Source organism: Solanum tuberosum, unplaced genomic scaffold (assembly GCF_000226075.1).
Source record: "Solanum tuberosum cultivar DM 1-3 516 R44 unplaced genomic scaffold, SolTub_3.0 scf00013, whole genome shotgun sequence".
Classification (NCBI taxonomy): domain Eukaryota; kingdom Viridiplantae; phylum Streptophyta; class Magnoliopsida; order Solanales; family Solanaceae; genus Solanum; species Solanum tuberosum.
In genome coordinates this window covers 3,232,571-3,250,683 of record NW_006238940.1, presented here as the reverse complement: position 1 = coordinate 3,250,683, position 18,113 = coordinate 3,232,571, and the positions used below count along the sequence as shown (strand labels likewise).

Below are 18,113 nucleotides of genomic sequence, written 5' to 3'. Positions count from 1 at the left end.
TCATTTCCTATCCATATCCTTATTCTTTTTAGGTAACTTTGATCTTCTCGTCGTGGCTAAGACATGACCAAATTAAAAAATATTTTTTGTATTGGTTCAATCAGTTTCTTAACAAAAAATAGACATAATGGTGATTCTTGTTATTTTTTGGATAGTATAAGCATGTTTTTTGCTCACTTAGATAATATAAGAATGTACATTAGATTTGAGTCATAGTTAAGGAATGATTTTAGCCAAAAACTCTGCAAAAAAAAATAAAAAAAATAAAGATTAGGTGGTAATAGGACCCCTATAAAGATGGAGGGTGTCCATGATATTCTGGTCATAGTTCAATAGGATACTTAAGCCTTTTGCACAATTTTAAGAAGTTTGAAAATTTAAAAATAAAATATATTTCATTCTTAGCCCTAATTTTTGTTCTCTCTCTTTGTCTTTCATTGGTTAAGGAAAAAAATTATCCATGTGCGAATTACAACACAAAAACACATAATCCTTCACCAGTTTATTTGATACTTTTGATAGTAGGTTTCTTCTTTTTTTTATTTATTTATGAATTTCTATTAGAATAATATTTTAAAAAGTCTAAAAAGTTTTGAGTATTTCTTAGTCAATGACTCAATTCTATGTACATTTTTACTTATTTTTCTATAATTTTATTTGTTTTTATTATATAATTAATTTTTAAATATTAAAAAAAGGTAAAGATCGAGGGGTTTTTAAAAGAGTTAGCAATAATAAGAAGGTGAAGTAGAAAAGAAATGGCAATAAAAGGCGTTTACCTTCCACACAGGATAGATGTGTAGAGCAGGGAAGAGAGAAGGTACATAAAATGGCAGTTGGAGGGACATGTCTGAATCTGGGTATCAAGATCCCATTTGGGTTTCCTGTTTCCAATTTCAAGGCTTCTCCAAAATCTTTCTCTTCTCTCTCAACATCAGGTCCAATTCCCTTTTCTACATTTTTCTATTACTATTACTATTACTATCTAAATCTATAACACTTGATTGTTTTTGTTATGTGCCTAACAGTTCTCATACTCTCTCTTTATTTTCTTTCTACTTGTTTTGATAAAAGAAGCAAAAACTTGCTACTGCTAAATTATCTAAACTAAACCTTAAAGGGAGGGGGAAGGATAACACTAAATAGTTCTGTGATTAAAATTATAGTCTCATTTAATTTATTGTTTGGTTGGTAAGTCCGGATACTTATCCTGTGATTAATAATTAGTGCTGGGATAAGTTATCCTTCCTTGGGTAGTATAGTAATCCCGGAATAAAATAGGTTAATGACAAAGTATCCCTTTAAATATAGGGAAAACTGTATGAAATATATCCGAACTTTGACCGAAAATTGCTGCAACAATTCCAAACTTTGGGAAGGATCTTTTACCCCTGCACTATTTAATAGTGTATTTTAAAGGTATATATGTGCTCACGTGGACAAGTTACTATTTATAATGATGCAATATTTATGATGTTCACATGGACACATATATATCTTTAAAATACACTATTAAATAGTGCAGGGGTAAAAGATCCTTCCCAAAGTTTGGAATTGTTGCAGCAATTTTCGGTCAAAGTTCGGATATATTTCATACAGTTTTCCCTATATTTAAAGGGATACTTTGTCATTAACCTATTTTATTCCGGGATTACTATACTACCTAGGTCCTGCTCAAAGTTTAGGATTGTTACAACAATTTCGGTCAAAGTTCAGATAAATTTCGAACCCTTTTCCCTTAAATATAACTTGTTCTTAAAATTAGAGCCTATTATTTTGAATACAACAAATCAAAAATAAATAATCTCAGCATAACTAATCTCATTATAATTAATTCCAATATAACTTATTCCGTCGTAACTAATCTCATCAGAAATTGTATTCAAACCAAAAGACTCCTAAATATTTAGGATAGGTTACTAATTATGCCCAAAATTCATTTGTAAGAGTTGAACTTGCTTACCAGCTAGCTTTTCTAGGACAAATCTTTGTTAACTTCTTGCTCATTGTATCAGTTACACACCCGAATATGGGGAAGCTAGAATAATCTCACAATTAAATGAAACAGGAGACAGACACTTGAAGAGCTTTTGTATCCTTTGTTAGAGGACTAACTACTCTAGAGAACATCTCCTTGGCTAGCTTTTTCTTTCAAACACAAGCAAAACGACTAGAGAATCATCCATCTAGTCGAAAACAAGATACGAATCAATTGACAACAATAGCTATCGAAAGCTAAAACCCCCAATAAATGGAATCCAACAAACACCTATACCATAAGATGAACTCTTAAGAAGAATCATTTCCTCTTGCAAGCAATCTATCAAATAAAGTCAAGCAACAATTGCCTTACCCTGACTCTCTCAAGAGCATCATTATTCAAGTAAATTTTCATATCATCCAACATAATCCAAGTGTAAAGGAGCTATTCTCCACTTTTATAGCCTATGCTTAATGAAATAATAATCTTCTTAGTCTTCTTAGGCATGATGACTTGTATCTTAAGAATAGCCACTTTTGCATAAGTGACCTCTTTCTCTGTGGTCTAAGTAGTCTTTCAAGTGGAATCTTCCATCCAAGCTATCTTTCAAATCTTGAAGGTGCCCAAAAGGCCTAGCTCAAGTGGCAAAAGGTGGAGGATTAGTGGCTTAGGTCGCAGGTTCAAGCCCCACACCATGCAAAGCGAAGCTTGGTATTTAAGTGGAGAAGGGTAGCGGAGCGGGCCCATTATCCACTGAGTTTAGAAGGCTGTGATTGGTCCAAAGGGCGGGTCACAGACGGATTTCTCGGTTATCAAAAAAAATAAAATCTTGAAGGTCATCATGTGTCGACCTTCCATGAGCTTCAAGTGCCCCATCTTCATGATAAGGAGAGTATAGACTAAAGATGTGTACTTGAGCTTCCTTGAAGTGTGAAGAGCATGTTATTGGGCCTCAAACCTTCATTCCAATCCCCCGACGTAGTGACTTGATGAGAAGCTCTTGAACCCCTTAGCTTGGCTTGGCGTGCATGGATTATAGTCTACCTCAATTCACCATTTTGAATCTTACACAAAAGGTTTTTCTGTATCAGCTCCTATGGAAGTCCCTTTGCAACTTCGGGGAATGCTTGCCTTAGTGCACATTTGGACATAAGAATGGTGAACTTTGGAAAGAAGTTGTATTTGTTATTCAAGTTGAAAATTGTATTTGAAAATTGGAGTTGTGTTTGGACATGAATATGGATTGGAGTTGTTTTTGGATTTTTGCGAGTCATTTGGAATGAAAATTGTGAAAATAGCCTTTTGGAGTTTTCCGAATTCCATAAAGTTGTAACAATTCTATGCCCAAACAATTTTCTGGAATAATATTACAGAAAAAAGTGAAAACTATCCATGACCAAATGGGCACTTAGTTGGCTTCTGACATATCGGGTGAACCTTCCAGTGTTAATTATAAATTTCTAAAGACCAGCACATACACAAATGTGATGATTGACGGCTAGCATATAGTAATCTTGGAAACTTTATTCCTTTTTCTTGCCCAGTAAAAGTAATCTTAGAAACTTATTTCGCAAGAGGACTAAGAACTTTGGATTAAGCCAGAACTCTTTGATGTTACTGAATTTGGCATTAGTCAGCACTTCGCAGTGCTGGAGAATGGACTACCCTGAAGATTTCTAGGAGTTTCATAAGCTAAGAATGAAACATAAGAAAAATCAAATGGGTTATAGTTCTTTGCTAATGTTACAAGTGCCATTGGGTGGATGATTATGCCGGGTCCTTGATGAGTATATGAGTAGCCTGTAAACAGAAAGCTCTGTGGAATATCCTCAAGGAGGGCTCTAATGGTGAAGTTATGCTACAAGAAATGTGGAATTATTATGACTGTGTCAGAGTTCTTTCTCACAAAAAAAATTATGACTGTGTCAGAGTTGCAATAGTGTCCCATCTCATCAATTGGGAGTATTTATAGTATGGTCATGTGAAAAATATCCTTAAGCTTTGTCTTGTAATGGGAAAGGATGACTTGATGAAACATGACCAGGTGTCAGCTTGAGCCTGGTCCATTTCCCCACATTTATTTATTTTAGAAATGGAAAGAATATCTATGTAGTGCAACTGATGCAAGTTACTCAGGGAGGTGCAATATCTTGTGCCTTTTTTTTGTGTTACATTATTCTCAATTGGTTTTGCCATGTAATTTAGGATTATCGTATTCTTCTATGTCTAATTGAGTGGTTTCTTTTCTCTAACAGGTTTATGTAGGGCCAGTCAAGTTGCTGAGCTTTTTCCAACTGTATCACCTGAGGTTTATGTTAGGAAGGCCAGGTTAGAGGACTGCTGGGAAGTGGCTGAGACTCACTGCAGCTCCTTCTTCCCTGAATACTCTTTCCCTCTAGATTTTGTGTTAAGAATTGACAGGCTGATAGCAATGCTTTTTGGATTCTCCATCCCAAATGGATGCCAGAGAAATTGTCTTGTTGCTGTTGTTGGCAGCAGAGATGAAGAGGCTTGCTTATTAGGTACAGAAGAACTCAAACTTGGAGGATTTGATGGACGATTAAGTCTCAACAAGGGTTACGTGACTGGAATATTGACCGTGGATACTGTCGCTGATTTCCTTCCGAGAAAAGGACCATTGCGGCAGAGAAGGTCAGTTGTGTCTTGGATTCTAGTCAGGAATCTGGAGATATTTTAATAAATGGCTCTTTCATAAAAGGCTAGTTTCTTGCTAATCATTACTATCAGACTCATTCAACATCATGTTGGAAGGTAAACCATTACAAATTTCTACTCCATATACAATTTAAAAAAGGTTGCGAGTTGGAAAGATGGTCAAGTGGATTCAAATTTGTTTTAAAAAGTCAGTTCGAATCGTGTTGCAGTGCTTACCTTTCTATATCTTTCCAGATTAAAAAAATTACTGTTCAATTTGTCTAGGGTCATGTTGTTAAGGAATCTCTAGAGCTTTCTAATTGGCCATAATTCCAAAGAACAATACCAGTTTAGGCATGTTCAGGTTCTTTAAATGCTTAAGGATTGTAAATTAGTTTTTTCCTGTATGGAAATATGGAATACAAAATACCGTCTGTCATGATATTCAATACACTGATGCTATTTGGAGTTGATCCTTGACCTGTACAGACTTTCAGTCATGGAAAATTCCTGATGGAGCCTTATGAAGTGTTCTTTCTGTTCCATTCCTCAACAACACTCTCTCTCTTTCTTCTTTTGAACAAGTAACAACTTTGTAATAAGTTTTAAAAAAAACAACTTTGTAATATAACCAGTACTTAGGTAGTACTGAAAAACCCCTTTACAAAAGAAAAATTAAAAGGAAAAGTAACAAAAAGAAAAAAACTGAAGCGAATACGATCATAATATGAAATGGAAACTTCTAGGATTGTTTCTGTATCTTCAGAAAAGCTCTATGTACACCAAAAACAAAATAACAGAATACAGTTATGCTTGATCTTCTGTATTGTGCTACTCCTATCCTCAAAACATCTGGCATTCCCTTCTCTCCATATGGTCCACCATATGCAAACTAGAATGATCCTCCAATAGTTTCTGGTCCTTGCCCCAATTACAGCCTCCTTCTCAGCTAAAAAGATTGTCAACAATCTTACTAGGTGTTGTCCCAGAGATGCCTCTGAGATTGAGAAAAATCTTCCATAGCTGATCTGTAATTCTGCAATGCAGAAATAGGTTTTCCATTGTTTCAGCTTCAGGCCCACATAGGCAGCAGTTTGAGGCTAAAGAAATGCCTCTCTTTATCAGATTTTCATGTGTTAGTACAGCCATATAACGCAAGCAACCTTATGGGGTATCTTAAGTCTTAACTTTCCAGATATGCTTCCAAGATTAGTTGAAGGTCCATGAATCTGTCATATTCATGATCTTATAACCTGAGTTCACCTTATACAGGCACTTGTTGAGTCCAGTCCACCACAAGCAATCTTGTCCATTCTGTAGCCTTGGAATGTTTCCAGATGCTTATAGAGTTCAGCCAGTCTGGGTATTTTCCAATCATTCATCAATCTCCTGAAGGACAACTTCCAATCTTGAGATGACCACATCTCAATCACTGTCTTATTCTGGTGTTGAGCCAGAGCAAACAGGTCAGGAAATATATCTTGCAAACTCCTGCTGCCCAGCCATTTATCTTTCCAAAAGATTAATTTGTTACCATTATGTAGTCTGATGACAGCGTGTCTCTTTATGAAAGGCCGCAAAGCTTTAATAGATTTCCATATGTCACACCATAGGGGTTCTTGACCTCCTTAGTAGTTAGTAACCCAACAATCCAGCTCCCCATACTTCATCTTGATCACATTTTCCCCAGAGAGTTTGAGTCTCCTTGGATACCTCCATTACCACTTAGATTTTAAAGGCTTGCTCTTAATTTTCAACAATACTCCCTCTTTTGCTTATTGAGTGAAGTGATTCTTCTTCCCATTCCATAGTACTAATCAATAAATCAAGCTGGCAGAAATTGGCTGTAGATCTATGTCATAGAATAAGTAGTTAGCTATTTTGATTTTTGAGTTACATCTGGATGAATGACTGTCTTAAAGGGTTAACAAATTGGTGTCCGACTAGCTAAAGCTACTGCTTTTATGATTCACAGATACTGCCAAATCAACTTTCCAACTTTAGTATTGTTGATAGGTCATTTTAGAGATGATCTGACAAACTCATGATACATAGCAATAGGATAGCTACGAGGTAAGGATTTAAGTTATGATGACCATATTTGAGGTTACTTTGAAATGTAGAAACTTTGGAGATTAAGAACTTTTCAGTTACTGTGGTGCACTCTCTTTGTACCGACAAAGAGACTGACTCAGAAATGTGAAACCTATTCTGTTGTCTTCAAGTGTTGTAGAAGACAATCTAACAACACTAACAACAACAACATACCCTGTATAGTCCCACACAGTTGGGTCTGGGAGGGTAGTGTGTACGTAAACCTTACTTCTACCTCAAAGATGACGTAAAAAGGTTGTTTCCAATAGACCCCCAGCTCAAGACAAAGACAGACTAGGAACAGACATAATAGAAGTAGTGAAGTACATAGACAGTAAATAGTAACAAAAACAGCACACAGTAACATAGGATTATTATAACAAAATAATACTACAAAGAAACTACACGAAATAATAGATAGTCACATAAATCGAAGAACAAGAAACTACAAGAGTAATTCTACGACTACCAGTAAGGGCACAAGACAAGGCACTCCTATCTACTAGAAGGGACGCGCTCGTACATACTAACCTTCTACTGTTATGCGTGTCCTCCACACCTTCCTATCTATAAGGTCATGTCCTCAGTAAGCTGCAACAATGTCATGTCCTGTCTAATCACCTTTCCCCAATATTTCTTTGGTCTACCTCTACATCTCCTGAATCCATCCATAACCAACTTCTCGCACCTCACACTGTGGCATCTGTACATCTCCTCATCACATCCCCGAACTTTCTCAACCTCACTTCCCGCATCTTGTCCTCCACCAAAGTCACCCCCACCTTGTCTCGGATATCCTTATGTTTAATTCTATCTCTGTTGGTACACCCAAACATCCAGTTTCCTTTTAGCACGTGTAGCATCTCTTAGAAACTGGAAGTTCCTTTATATCAGATTATCCCAGGTGAGGCAAGCCTCATATAAAGCTGTCCAGGTGAAACAAATAACCTTAGGGACAGCTTGGTTCTCCAAATGAGTTTCCAAGGCCAGCTGTTAATCATATGATTACCGGAACCTGTGTAGATACCTCCACCATAATTCCCCCATTTAAGTCAATCCACAGCCTGAAGGTTAATATTGCTTTACTGCAGTCTTGCATAAAGATCTAGCAACTCAATTATTTCCCAATCATAAATGCCTCTTCTGAATTTTAACTCCAGTTGGCCCCTTCCATGTATGTAGTAATGACTTGATTGGGATCTTGTGCTATAGTGAACAAATTTGGGTATTCAACTTGAAAAGTGGAATAGCCTAGCCATTTGTTCTTCCAAAAATGTGTGCAACATTTGCAACTTCAAAGTGAATGTTCGATAAGACTTGTCTGCTACAAATATATACAATTTAGGAGTTTCTAGAGAAATCTTAATTTCCTAACATTAAGACTATATGTGCTCAAGTTTTGCAAAATTGAAGTATGAATTATGATGCTCAGATTATATTTGAGGGACTATATGTGCTCAAGTTTTGCAAACTTAAAGGACGAATGCTGCTCAGATTATGTTTCAGGGATGATATGTGCTCAAGTTTTGCAAACATAAAGGACAACTGATGCTCAGAGTTGTATTTAGAGGGCAAAGATAGATTTATTCCTAAAGATATGGGATAATTTTTATTTTATTTTTTTATGACAAGATATGGGATAATTTTGCAGAAAACTTATATTATAATACTAAAAAGTAGCTTTTAATTCATAAATAAATAGTCAAACTGAAATGACTTTTAAGTCCAAAAATAAAACTCCCCCTACTTTTGGTTTTTAACTTATTTTAAGTCATTTAAAACTTATTTTAAGTCATTTTTAACCTTGCCAAATACTTCCTAATTTATTTTAAGTTATTTTTTATATTGCCAAACACTTCCAGAAGTCAACAACTGACTTAAAAGTAGGTTTGACCAACTTTTAAGTCAATCCAAACACCCTCTAAGCAAGTAGCTCTTTGGCAACTCAAATAGCCAGTACTCTACTTGCTTGCAAGAGAGTTTACATTGTTTGTTGCGGGTTGTTTGTCTTAGTTATAAGTAGCGGTTACTCCTTTTGAGGAAATAAATGGCATGGATAAAGAACATAATTAAGAAATAAAAACTTGGTAATGGATTTCGGAGATAAGCCTTGGAGATAAGCTTTGACCATTCTAGTGTTCTACCTTCTCTATGTGCATTTTTGCAGTCATAGAATATTGACATAACATTCACTCGATGTAAAGTTAATGAAGCCATTGAAGTGTATCAGTCCCATACTGATAGCTAAACAACCACTTGATGAACACCAATAGTGTGTGGCCTAGTGACGAATCAAGTGGATGTTAACCTTGGAGACTTGGGTTCAAATTTCAGTAGCGACAAAAATATTAGGTGATTTCTTTTCATCTGCCTAAGTCTTGATGGGAAGAGTCAATTGGTCTTGTATTGGTGGGTGGTAGCAGGTATGCAAGGGGATACTTAAATGCTGAGCAAGTTGATCCGGACACCACCGTTGTGACTAAAAAATAAGCAAGGGCACCCACATGGAGACCTATAGTTCTTAACTTAAGTGTTACGGATTGAATATGATTTCTATCATAAGCAAAACATGAACAACTTTTTTCTTGATGACCGTGATGAACATGAATCATTTTTACAGGAAAGGGATTGCGTATATATCAAATGTTGCGGTACGGAAAAGATACCGTCGAAAAGGGATAGCAAAAAAGCTCATAATGAAAGCGGAGGCACAAGCCAGGAGCTGGGGATGCCGTGCAATTGCTTTACATTGTGACACTAGCAACCCTGGAGCCACAAAACTGTATATAGGACAAGGCTTCAGAATCATCAAAGTGCCAGAAGGGGCAAATTGGCCTCAACCCAAGACTTCCCCAAATGTCGAGTTTGTTTTCTTGATGAAATTACTGGACGTATAAGAGAGTTTAGTAAACAATTGGGTGTGTGGTACTGTATATATGTATGTGTGAAATTAAGGGAATAAAGTATAGTTGTAATTATTGTATTAGTCTAGTTGAAATTTCCCCCTCACAAGTTTCATTTGTACACTAAGATTGCATGCTTGACATGCCAATGGTACTTGATTTCTTACAGAGTGCTAATATAATTTCCTGACTTGTACCAACGACACAAGGGCCCTCATATGCTCTTCATGGGTGCACTGTCAATTATATCTTACTTTCTATCATTTTCTCAAAATAGATATACATATATACACATGATCTTTTTCGAAGTTAACGTTTGCACGTGCACCTCCACTTTTATTTTCTTCGTCTATGGTTTTTTTTTCACTCATATATTTCATTCTCATTCACAATTAATTCACAGATGCTGATGATATGAGATAGTATTACTCAATTTATTTGTAATTGTATTCAACTATTTATGTAGAAACAAAATTCCCAGTTGATTTACTTCATTCTTGTAATCCATTTTTACTAATTGGATGGTCATGTAGTGTTAATTCTGGAAAAATTAGAGGAAGGAGAATCATCTTCTCGAGAACAACAAAAAATAAAACTGAGGTTGCTGATTGGCTCATAAAATTAATCTGTTATGAGCAAATACAAACAAAAAAAGAACAAATAAAATATTAACTTATTTTGCTATTTTTGTGATGAACAAATGAAATACTTTACATGCTTTATTATAAAGTTGAGTATGCTGGTTTGGAGCAGGTTTGATTAAAGAAAAAAAGTATTAATTTCATCTGATAGGAATATGTTAATATAACATGTAAAAAATAATTTCAGGGAATCCTTCGATCAAAGTTTGAAGAGCATTAAGCATGTTCTGGCGTTGTCCACCACCAGTAGTAGATGAGGTACCCTACTAAATCGGGCGACCTACTGGAGCTGCTAAAGCGACAGGCTGAGTCTGCTGAAGAATGATTAACGCTCAGATTACACCACTTCCAATTCTAGGTGTAGACGATTGTTATCTAGTATAAAACTCAACGAAGAGTTGGTGTCGAACCCACGAAGTACAAATGTGGTCTAAGTGGTTATAGGAATAGAAATTATCGAAAACATACAAGCAAGTCTAAGGGGTTGACAACGAATGTTAGATGGGGGGTTTTGATTTGCAATTAACAACTAAAACAAATATGAAAAATAGGGGAAACAACAATATGAAGAGGAATTCTCGGGATGTGATCGATTATAGGCTAATTTCGCTATATGGAAATTACTAACGAATTGCTAAATCTGAGTGGGTAGGCTAGACTATAAGTGCAATAGCTTTCTCTCGAACAGCTACTACGATTCAAGTGAGTTCTCTCGAACCTCAACAAGCTTATCAATATAAACAGCTCAAAACCTTGATACATCTACTTTCTCAAACTAGATAGGTAGAATCCAGTTTAGGATTCACTCTCTCGAGTTGAACCCATATCAACCCAACAACTACAATCATTAATCGAAAGCTTTGGTTCTAAAACCTCTTTCTCAAGCAAGCCCAGAACTCTAATTTAGAATTGCATTTGCAACTACAATTCATAGATTAAAACATAGCTAATGATTAAACCCACTTCAATTAAGCATTTAAATCAATAAATGACAATACCCATAAGCTAATTCAACCCATGATCACACCCCAAGAATTGAGGTTTTAGTTAAGCATCATAAAAAGATAAAAACAATTACCAACTAGATTAGCCATCAGCTGGGTAAAAGTCTCCAAGCTTTTACAATGCTCCAAATTGATTAAGTTCAAAAACCCACTTGCAAATCCTCAAAATTAGGCTTAGAAATCTTCAAAGTCTATAATGGAAACTCAAAAACTAAGAGAAAATTCTAACTCTCTAACTTGGGGATCAAAACTCTGGGAGAGCACCCTCAAATTTCATTTAAAATTTCAATTTATAGTTGCCCAATTTTTGGCCTGAAAGGTCATTGGGCGGAATAAGTTGCGCCTCACCTAACAGGTCAGCGATCCGCCCTTCGCTCCCTTCCATCGCCAATTTGCATTGGCCACCAATCCTCCAGGTCCTGTAACTTTGGGCGATGAAGGTTGTCATCGCGAAGTCATTCGGCGTTTCGCCGACTGCCCATTCCTGTCGCCAAGTTGGTTCTTCACCCGGGCTGGCACGCTGGAACTTTAGACGAGCTAAAGAGCCACTCGGCGGTTCGCCGAGTGGTCTTGGCGATCACCAAGATCACTTTTCTTCACTTCTTCAGCTTGTTAGTTCCTTTTTGCCCAATAATGTCCTTGCCTTGCTCCTTAGCCTTCATAGCTGCAAATCAACACTTTAACATCAGTTTAGAGCATAAAATAGGCATTTGAGGACACTTCTACTATAAAAACAAAGACCTAAATGAGTCGAAATCTCAGACTCATCAAAGAACATACTTGCCCTTACCTGAGGCCGATGGACAATCCCTCAATCTATTACTTGTCTTGCCACACCTGAAACATCCATCACTATCGGCCATACATTCTCCTGGGTGGTTCTTACAACCCTTCTGACAAGTTGGAAAGTGCGACTACTAGTGACACTGCCATAGGACTTAGGGAATCATATCTAAACATGGGCACTAGGCCACTATCAAAGGATGGAATTGGACCTGAATAATTCTGACGAAACTAAAAGCAATTACCACCGCCTCATTTTTAATGAGAGTAGTCCACACTGTCTGTTTTAGCCTTCTTGTTTTCCCTAACACTCTCATTAACTTTCTCTTCTTCGATCTGTTGGGCATGAGTCATAAAAAAGAAAAGAAATATCTCTCCTTAATCAACATCGCAATCCTACACTCTTTCACCACAATCTCTTTTTCACCAGAGACAAACTTACTCATGCGCCCCCAGAGTCGACCACCATAGTTGGAGAATACTTAGAGAGTTGAGTAAACTTCAAAGAATACTCCTTCACTATCATATTCCCTTGCTTCAGATTGATGAACTCCTAGACTTTAGTTTCCCTCAACTCAAGTGGAAAGAACCTATCCAGAAATGCAACCTCAAACTTTTCCCAAACCAGTCTACATTAATAGCCCTATCATATTTCCGATGTTTGTACCAAATCTGAGCCAGTCTTTTCAGCTAGTAAGCGGCTAAGTCTCCACTCTCAATTGGAGTGACACCCATAATCTCAGTAATCTTCTGGATGCCTTCAATCAACTCTTGTGGATCCTCCTCCACCTTCGAATCGTGAAACTGATTAAGGTTCATCAGAGTGAAATCCCTGACTCTCGCTACGTCTGTATTCTCATTCGGAATTGGATAGGGCCTCAACATGCCAATTGGCCTTAGAAGTCATGGTCTGGGCTAGTACTTGGAAAGCAGCCCTAACCTTGGCATGAGAGACTTGCTTAGCCAATGGTTCTGTAGGAGTTGGTGGTGCTGGTTAGGCCCCATTCATGTTCCTTCTGAGGTACGCTCTTCTGGGAGGCATGATTTTGTAAACGTGTAGAGTACAACTTAGAAATAAGTTGATAAGAGTTCACACTCTTTCACACGATAAGAATATGAATGAAGTGAAGTATTTCTAGAAATGTTTCATAGCCTCCTAATAATAGATGTGACATGCTTTACACCCATGAACAAAAATATGCTTAACACGCCTTTTAGACAAGGACACTTGAACCAGATGCTCTAATATCAAATTTGTCACGATTCGAGACTACCCCTAATTGTAACACGGTGCTTAGAGCCACAAGTGACCCCAAGCTAACCTAATGGTCTAGCATGACACTAGAGTATACACAAGCAAATATATGAAGATAACTTAAATACTAATGCAGAACTAAAATTGAAATAGTCTATGAAAAATCAAATAGATAAATGTCTGAATAAAATATAAGTTGAAACTAAACCAACTATCTAAAACCATCTACTAAGGTGAGTTGCTAGGACAAACCCTTCGCTAATTCTAAATGTCTGAAACAAACATAGAAATACCGAATGAAGTAATAAGATCGCCCTCGAAAAATGAGGACTCACCAACACGTACTATTGAGCTGACCAGAAATTTGTACTAATTGTAACTGAAAGCTGAACATCTGAACTAATATTATTAAATAATATAGGAAGAAAGTATGCGGTTAGTACTTCAAATGTACTGAGTATGTGAGACATGCATGATAAAATAATAATTGAGTATGCTGGACTGAAATGACATAAGTTGATGCATTGACCAAGTAAATAACATGAATTTCTGATTTTAAAAAATGATGTACTTAAATGACTGAATGTTTGGTCATGCAATAACTAAAAGACTGAAATGTGGAAGATACTAAGACCGACATATAACCATATAAGTTACTATATGGAGTTTGATGTTTAACCCTCGTCAAAAAGGTCTAATATACTTTTCCCCAAGATATAAAGGTTGGTCTGAGTTAATGCGGATCCACTAAGCTCATTTAAGTAAAAAAATAAGGAGTCAGGCCTCAACTAATGGGTGACCCTTAAAATCCTACGGTGACACGTACTTTTGGGGCATAAAAATTGCTACTAAAAGTCTCATTCCTCAACTAACAGGTGAGCCTTCATCCCAAGGTCCGCTCGATGCAGTAAACTCCCTACGAAAACATGCAAATAATATAAAACAGTGATAATATGATAATATTGAATTATACTGATAAACTGATAATCAATTGAGTAGGTCATGCATGTTGATAAATTGATAGTCATGTTGGAAGATACTTTATTTGAAAGCATCTTAAATTTATGAAATCTAATAATCTGAAACATACATATGAAAGATCATAAATCTGAGACATGAAAATACGTTAACTCTGAGAGGGTTCATGAAATACATTTAACAATACGAAATTATAAGTAAAATTATGCAAGTGAAGGTTATTCATAAAGAACCAAATTACATTGAAAATACCTGCTAATCATAAAATCTTAGGTTTTTGTAGAAATCATAGACTAAGGAATTGAGGTTTCTTTGGGACTCAATGGGTGATAAAATACCCATTTATGAAATTACACATACTTGAAATGGAAGCATAGCTTGAAACCTTGAACTGAAGCTTGAAGAGAGGAACCCTAGTTTCTGCTTGAGATGATTCTTGAAAAAAGAGGAATTTGATTTTGGAAGTTATGCATGAGAGGGGAGGGTTTAGGTCAATAATTTTTCCTTAAATCCACTTAGAATAGGTTAAAACGACATAGTTTAGGAATTAAATTAATGAGAAAAAACTAAAACATTCTTGCCTAGAAACTGACATCGGGAGCTTCTATGAGGGCATCTACAATCCGTGGTTCCTTCTCCGGATTGTATATCCCTGCCGTAGAAATCAAAGTAAATTTCTAAGTTTTTGAACATTGATTCTACGAGACCCTTTTACGGAACGTAGATCCATCTACAAGTCGTAAATGTGATATGTGAGGCCCAAAATATATTTTTTTAATCATTATTTGTTTCACATTTAATATTTGTATTTGTCCCTTTTTAGCATGAATTTTATGGATTGTGCTAAATAGTATATTTTATTTGTAGGATTAAATTGGTATGAAGATGAAGAGATTTGGAGCCAAAACGAATTAAAGATGAAAGATTATAAAAGAAAATCAAGCAGACAACTTAATAAATTAAATTGAATATAATAATATATAATATATAAAATATAAAAATTGCTGTTGACAAAAGAATTTAATTTGAAGTAGCACATTGTCCACGTGGCAGCAAGTGAAGGAAGAGGTGCAAATTGTTAATTGTGGAGGCGGCTACAGTTTAACACGGAGCCAATTTATTTTGGTTTTGGGTTCCCAATTTGTTTTTGACTCAATTTTTTTATTTAAGATTTTCTAGATCTATAAATAGTCCATAAGAACAATTATTATGGAATGATATCAATCAAATACAAAGTTGTCATACGTTTTAGGTTTCTTTTTCTTCTTTTGTTGGACATTAGTAGCAAAAGACCCTTTATGGGGCTGTAAATACGGATAGTTATTGAACATCAATTGTTTTGAATTAATGTTGGTTATCGTTAAATTACTTTTGTATTCTTATTTTAGTATTTCATGCTTGATCACCATAGAGATAAATATATTGTCTATTCTTGAACTCGAAAGATGAAGGTAGATAGGCCAAAGAATACAAAGAGCTCGATCTCTCTTGCATATCACTTGTTCAGATTCATGTTCAAGATTGACACCCAAACAAACACCGGGCTTAGTTACGAAACATGATGAAATATAAATGTTCGCCAATTAAGTTTTGTCTATCCCCGCTCAACGATGTAGTTAGACAGTCAATTGGAGTAGGCGATTAGAGGTCGAGAGATCATGATCATAAAATCAACCCTCTAAATCAATAACTTGATAACCGTAGTTAATTCATGCATGAGATGTACATGAAACCTCTGCATCCCTAGAATTATTCCACTTAATATAAGTAAATTTATTATTTTATTCTTGCATTCTTAGTAGATGTGTCAAATGGGTGGGTTGAATTGAAATTGGAGATATTAAAATGGGTTGAAATAGAAATTGGATTGGGTTCTGACCCGCCCAAGTTTACTTTGGGCTCAAATGGGCTTAAAAGCGGGTTGGGTCTTGACCCGCCCAATTTGACCCGCTTAATCTCTATAATTTTAATATTTGTTATTTAAGTTTTATAACCACAATTTGAATTTCAACTCAAGAAAATTTTAAAAAAGAATTTACAAATGGATAGATAAATCCTAAAAGATATAAAGTAGATAGTAATTCATACCTTCAATATAGTAACATACATTACATCAATGAAAATAAAAGGTCTTAAAACGGGTTGAAATTGGAGATTAAATTGGGCTCAATTGAGGATTCTCTTAAAATGAGTGAAGACTTGATGAATTGAGATTGAACCCAATTCAAATTTTCTTGAGCCCAACCCTTAAAATTATGGGCGGGTTGGGCCGGTTACCTATAGTTGGGTTCATTTTTGACGCCCCTAATTCTTAGTATTCAAATATAAATTAAACTCTTTGCTACACATGAATTAATAATTAGACTAGTATAATTTAGTAAGATAGTTAATCGAAAAGTCCTTTGGGTTCGACAATGTAGCTCTTTTAGAGCCACTATATTACTTGCGCAACCACATACACTTGTATGTGCAATTGGGAGCAACACAGGACTTTGGTCCACTGAGCCATTTACGACCCATGAACGTGTTTATGATCCATAGATTCAGCTTGAACTATTCAAGTGAAAATCATGTCCTTAAAGATGATTTACGACCCATAAAAGGGTTTACGAGTCGTAAGCCTAACTCGTAAATCTCAGTCTATTTTTTCCTATTTATTAAGTTGATCTACGAGCTTCATCTGTGGCCCGTGGTTTCATCAACACTCCATAAATGTTGCTCATAAATATAAAAAATTATGTAGACTTCAGATCTTCTCTGAACTTTCAAGACCTAATTTGGACTTAGGACTTCTGTGGTGTTACACCTGACATGTGGTTCATTTTGGTTCTTCGGGGAGCCTTCACCACCGTTCGAGTTCGGTGTCGACCGTTTAAGTTGTGGAATACTTCTAGTATTAGCTAGTGTTATTCTTAGCACTTATGTGTTTTCATTGGGCTTATGATGGTCTGGTTGGGTTATTTACTTTTCAATTGTACATGAGTGTACCTTTTGGGCTTATGAGTCCAGTTAGGGTATAGATAGTTGATTTACTTTACTACTTCGTTCTTTCTAGACTTATGTGCTATATGGTTAGACTTTTTGTTATTGCTTCATTCATTTGACCTCGAGTTACCGTTACTTTCTCGCTTTTCATATTGTTTTTACTTTCCAAGCTTAGTCGGTCTATGATGCTTATTGGGTACCTATTGTTTTGGTACTCATGCTACAATATGTATCTATTTTCTTGATGCAAATCTGAGCGACAGCCGATAGCGGTGATTCTAGCATAATTGCAGAGATCTTCAAAGATTGAGGGTAAGTTGATGGCGTCCTGGTTTGACTTATCTCCATCTATAGATAATTTTTAACTAGTGTTTTGTATTCGAGACAAGTCTGTACTTTTTGGTCTACTTTTGGAACTTGTACTCTTGTAGTAGATTTATACCTTTGTCCACCAGATCGTGGGATTGGATCATGTATTCTTGCTTTTGTATATAATGATGTTGTTTCTAATTTCTGTAGTACTTCCTTTATATTACTCTAAATTTACTGTTGGTTATTGATTTTGCCCATGTCGGTTTCTTGTCGTTTTGAAATATAGGTTGGCTTACCTATTGGTGGATTATGGTAGGTGTCATCATGACGTGAGATTTCAGATATAATGTACATTGGCAAAGTAATAATGAGTTGATGAAATCTGTTCTCAATTTAGAGATTGATGAGACACTTTTATAAAAGCTTATAAGTTAAGTGAAAGTCTAAAGGAAGTAATCAATAAATTAAGTTATCAATAATTTGATTTAATTGATTAACCTTGATATAGAGATTTAAATAAGA

General features: G+C 35.8%; 1 protein-coding gene across 1 annotated transcript; it reads left to right on the top strand.

The window, feature by feature from the left end:
* Positions 1-735: 735 nt before the first annotated feature.
* LOC102581913 (uncharacterized) lies at positions 736-9,836 on the top strand. The gene is made up of 3 exons (XM_006339993.2): positions 736-938; positions 4,237-4,633; positions 9,351-9,836. Exons 1-3 carry the CDS (start codon positions 830-832, stop codon positions 9,625-9,627), a joined length of 783 nt encoding a protein of 260 aa, XP_006340055.1. The 5' UTR covers positions 736-829; the 3' UTR covers positions 9,628-9,836.
* The last annotated feature ends 8,277 nt before the right edge of the window (positions 9,837-18,113 follow it).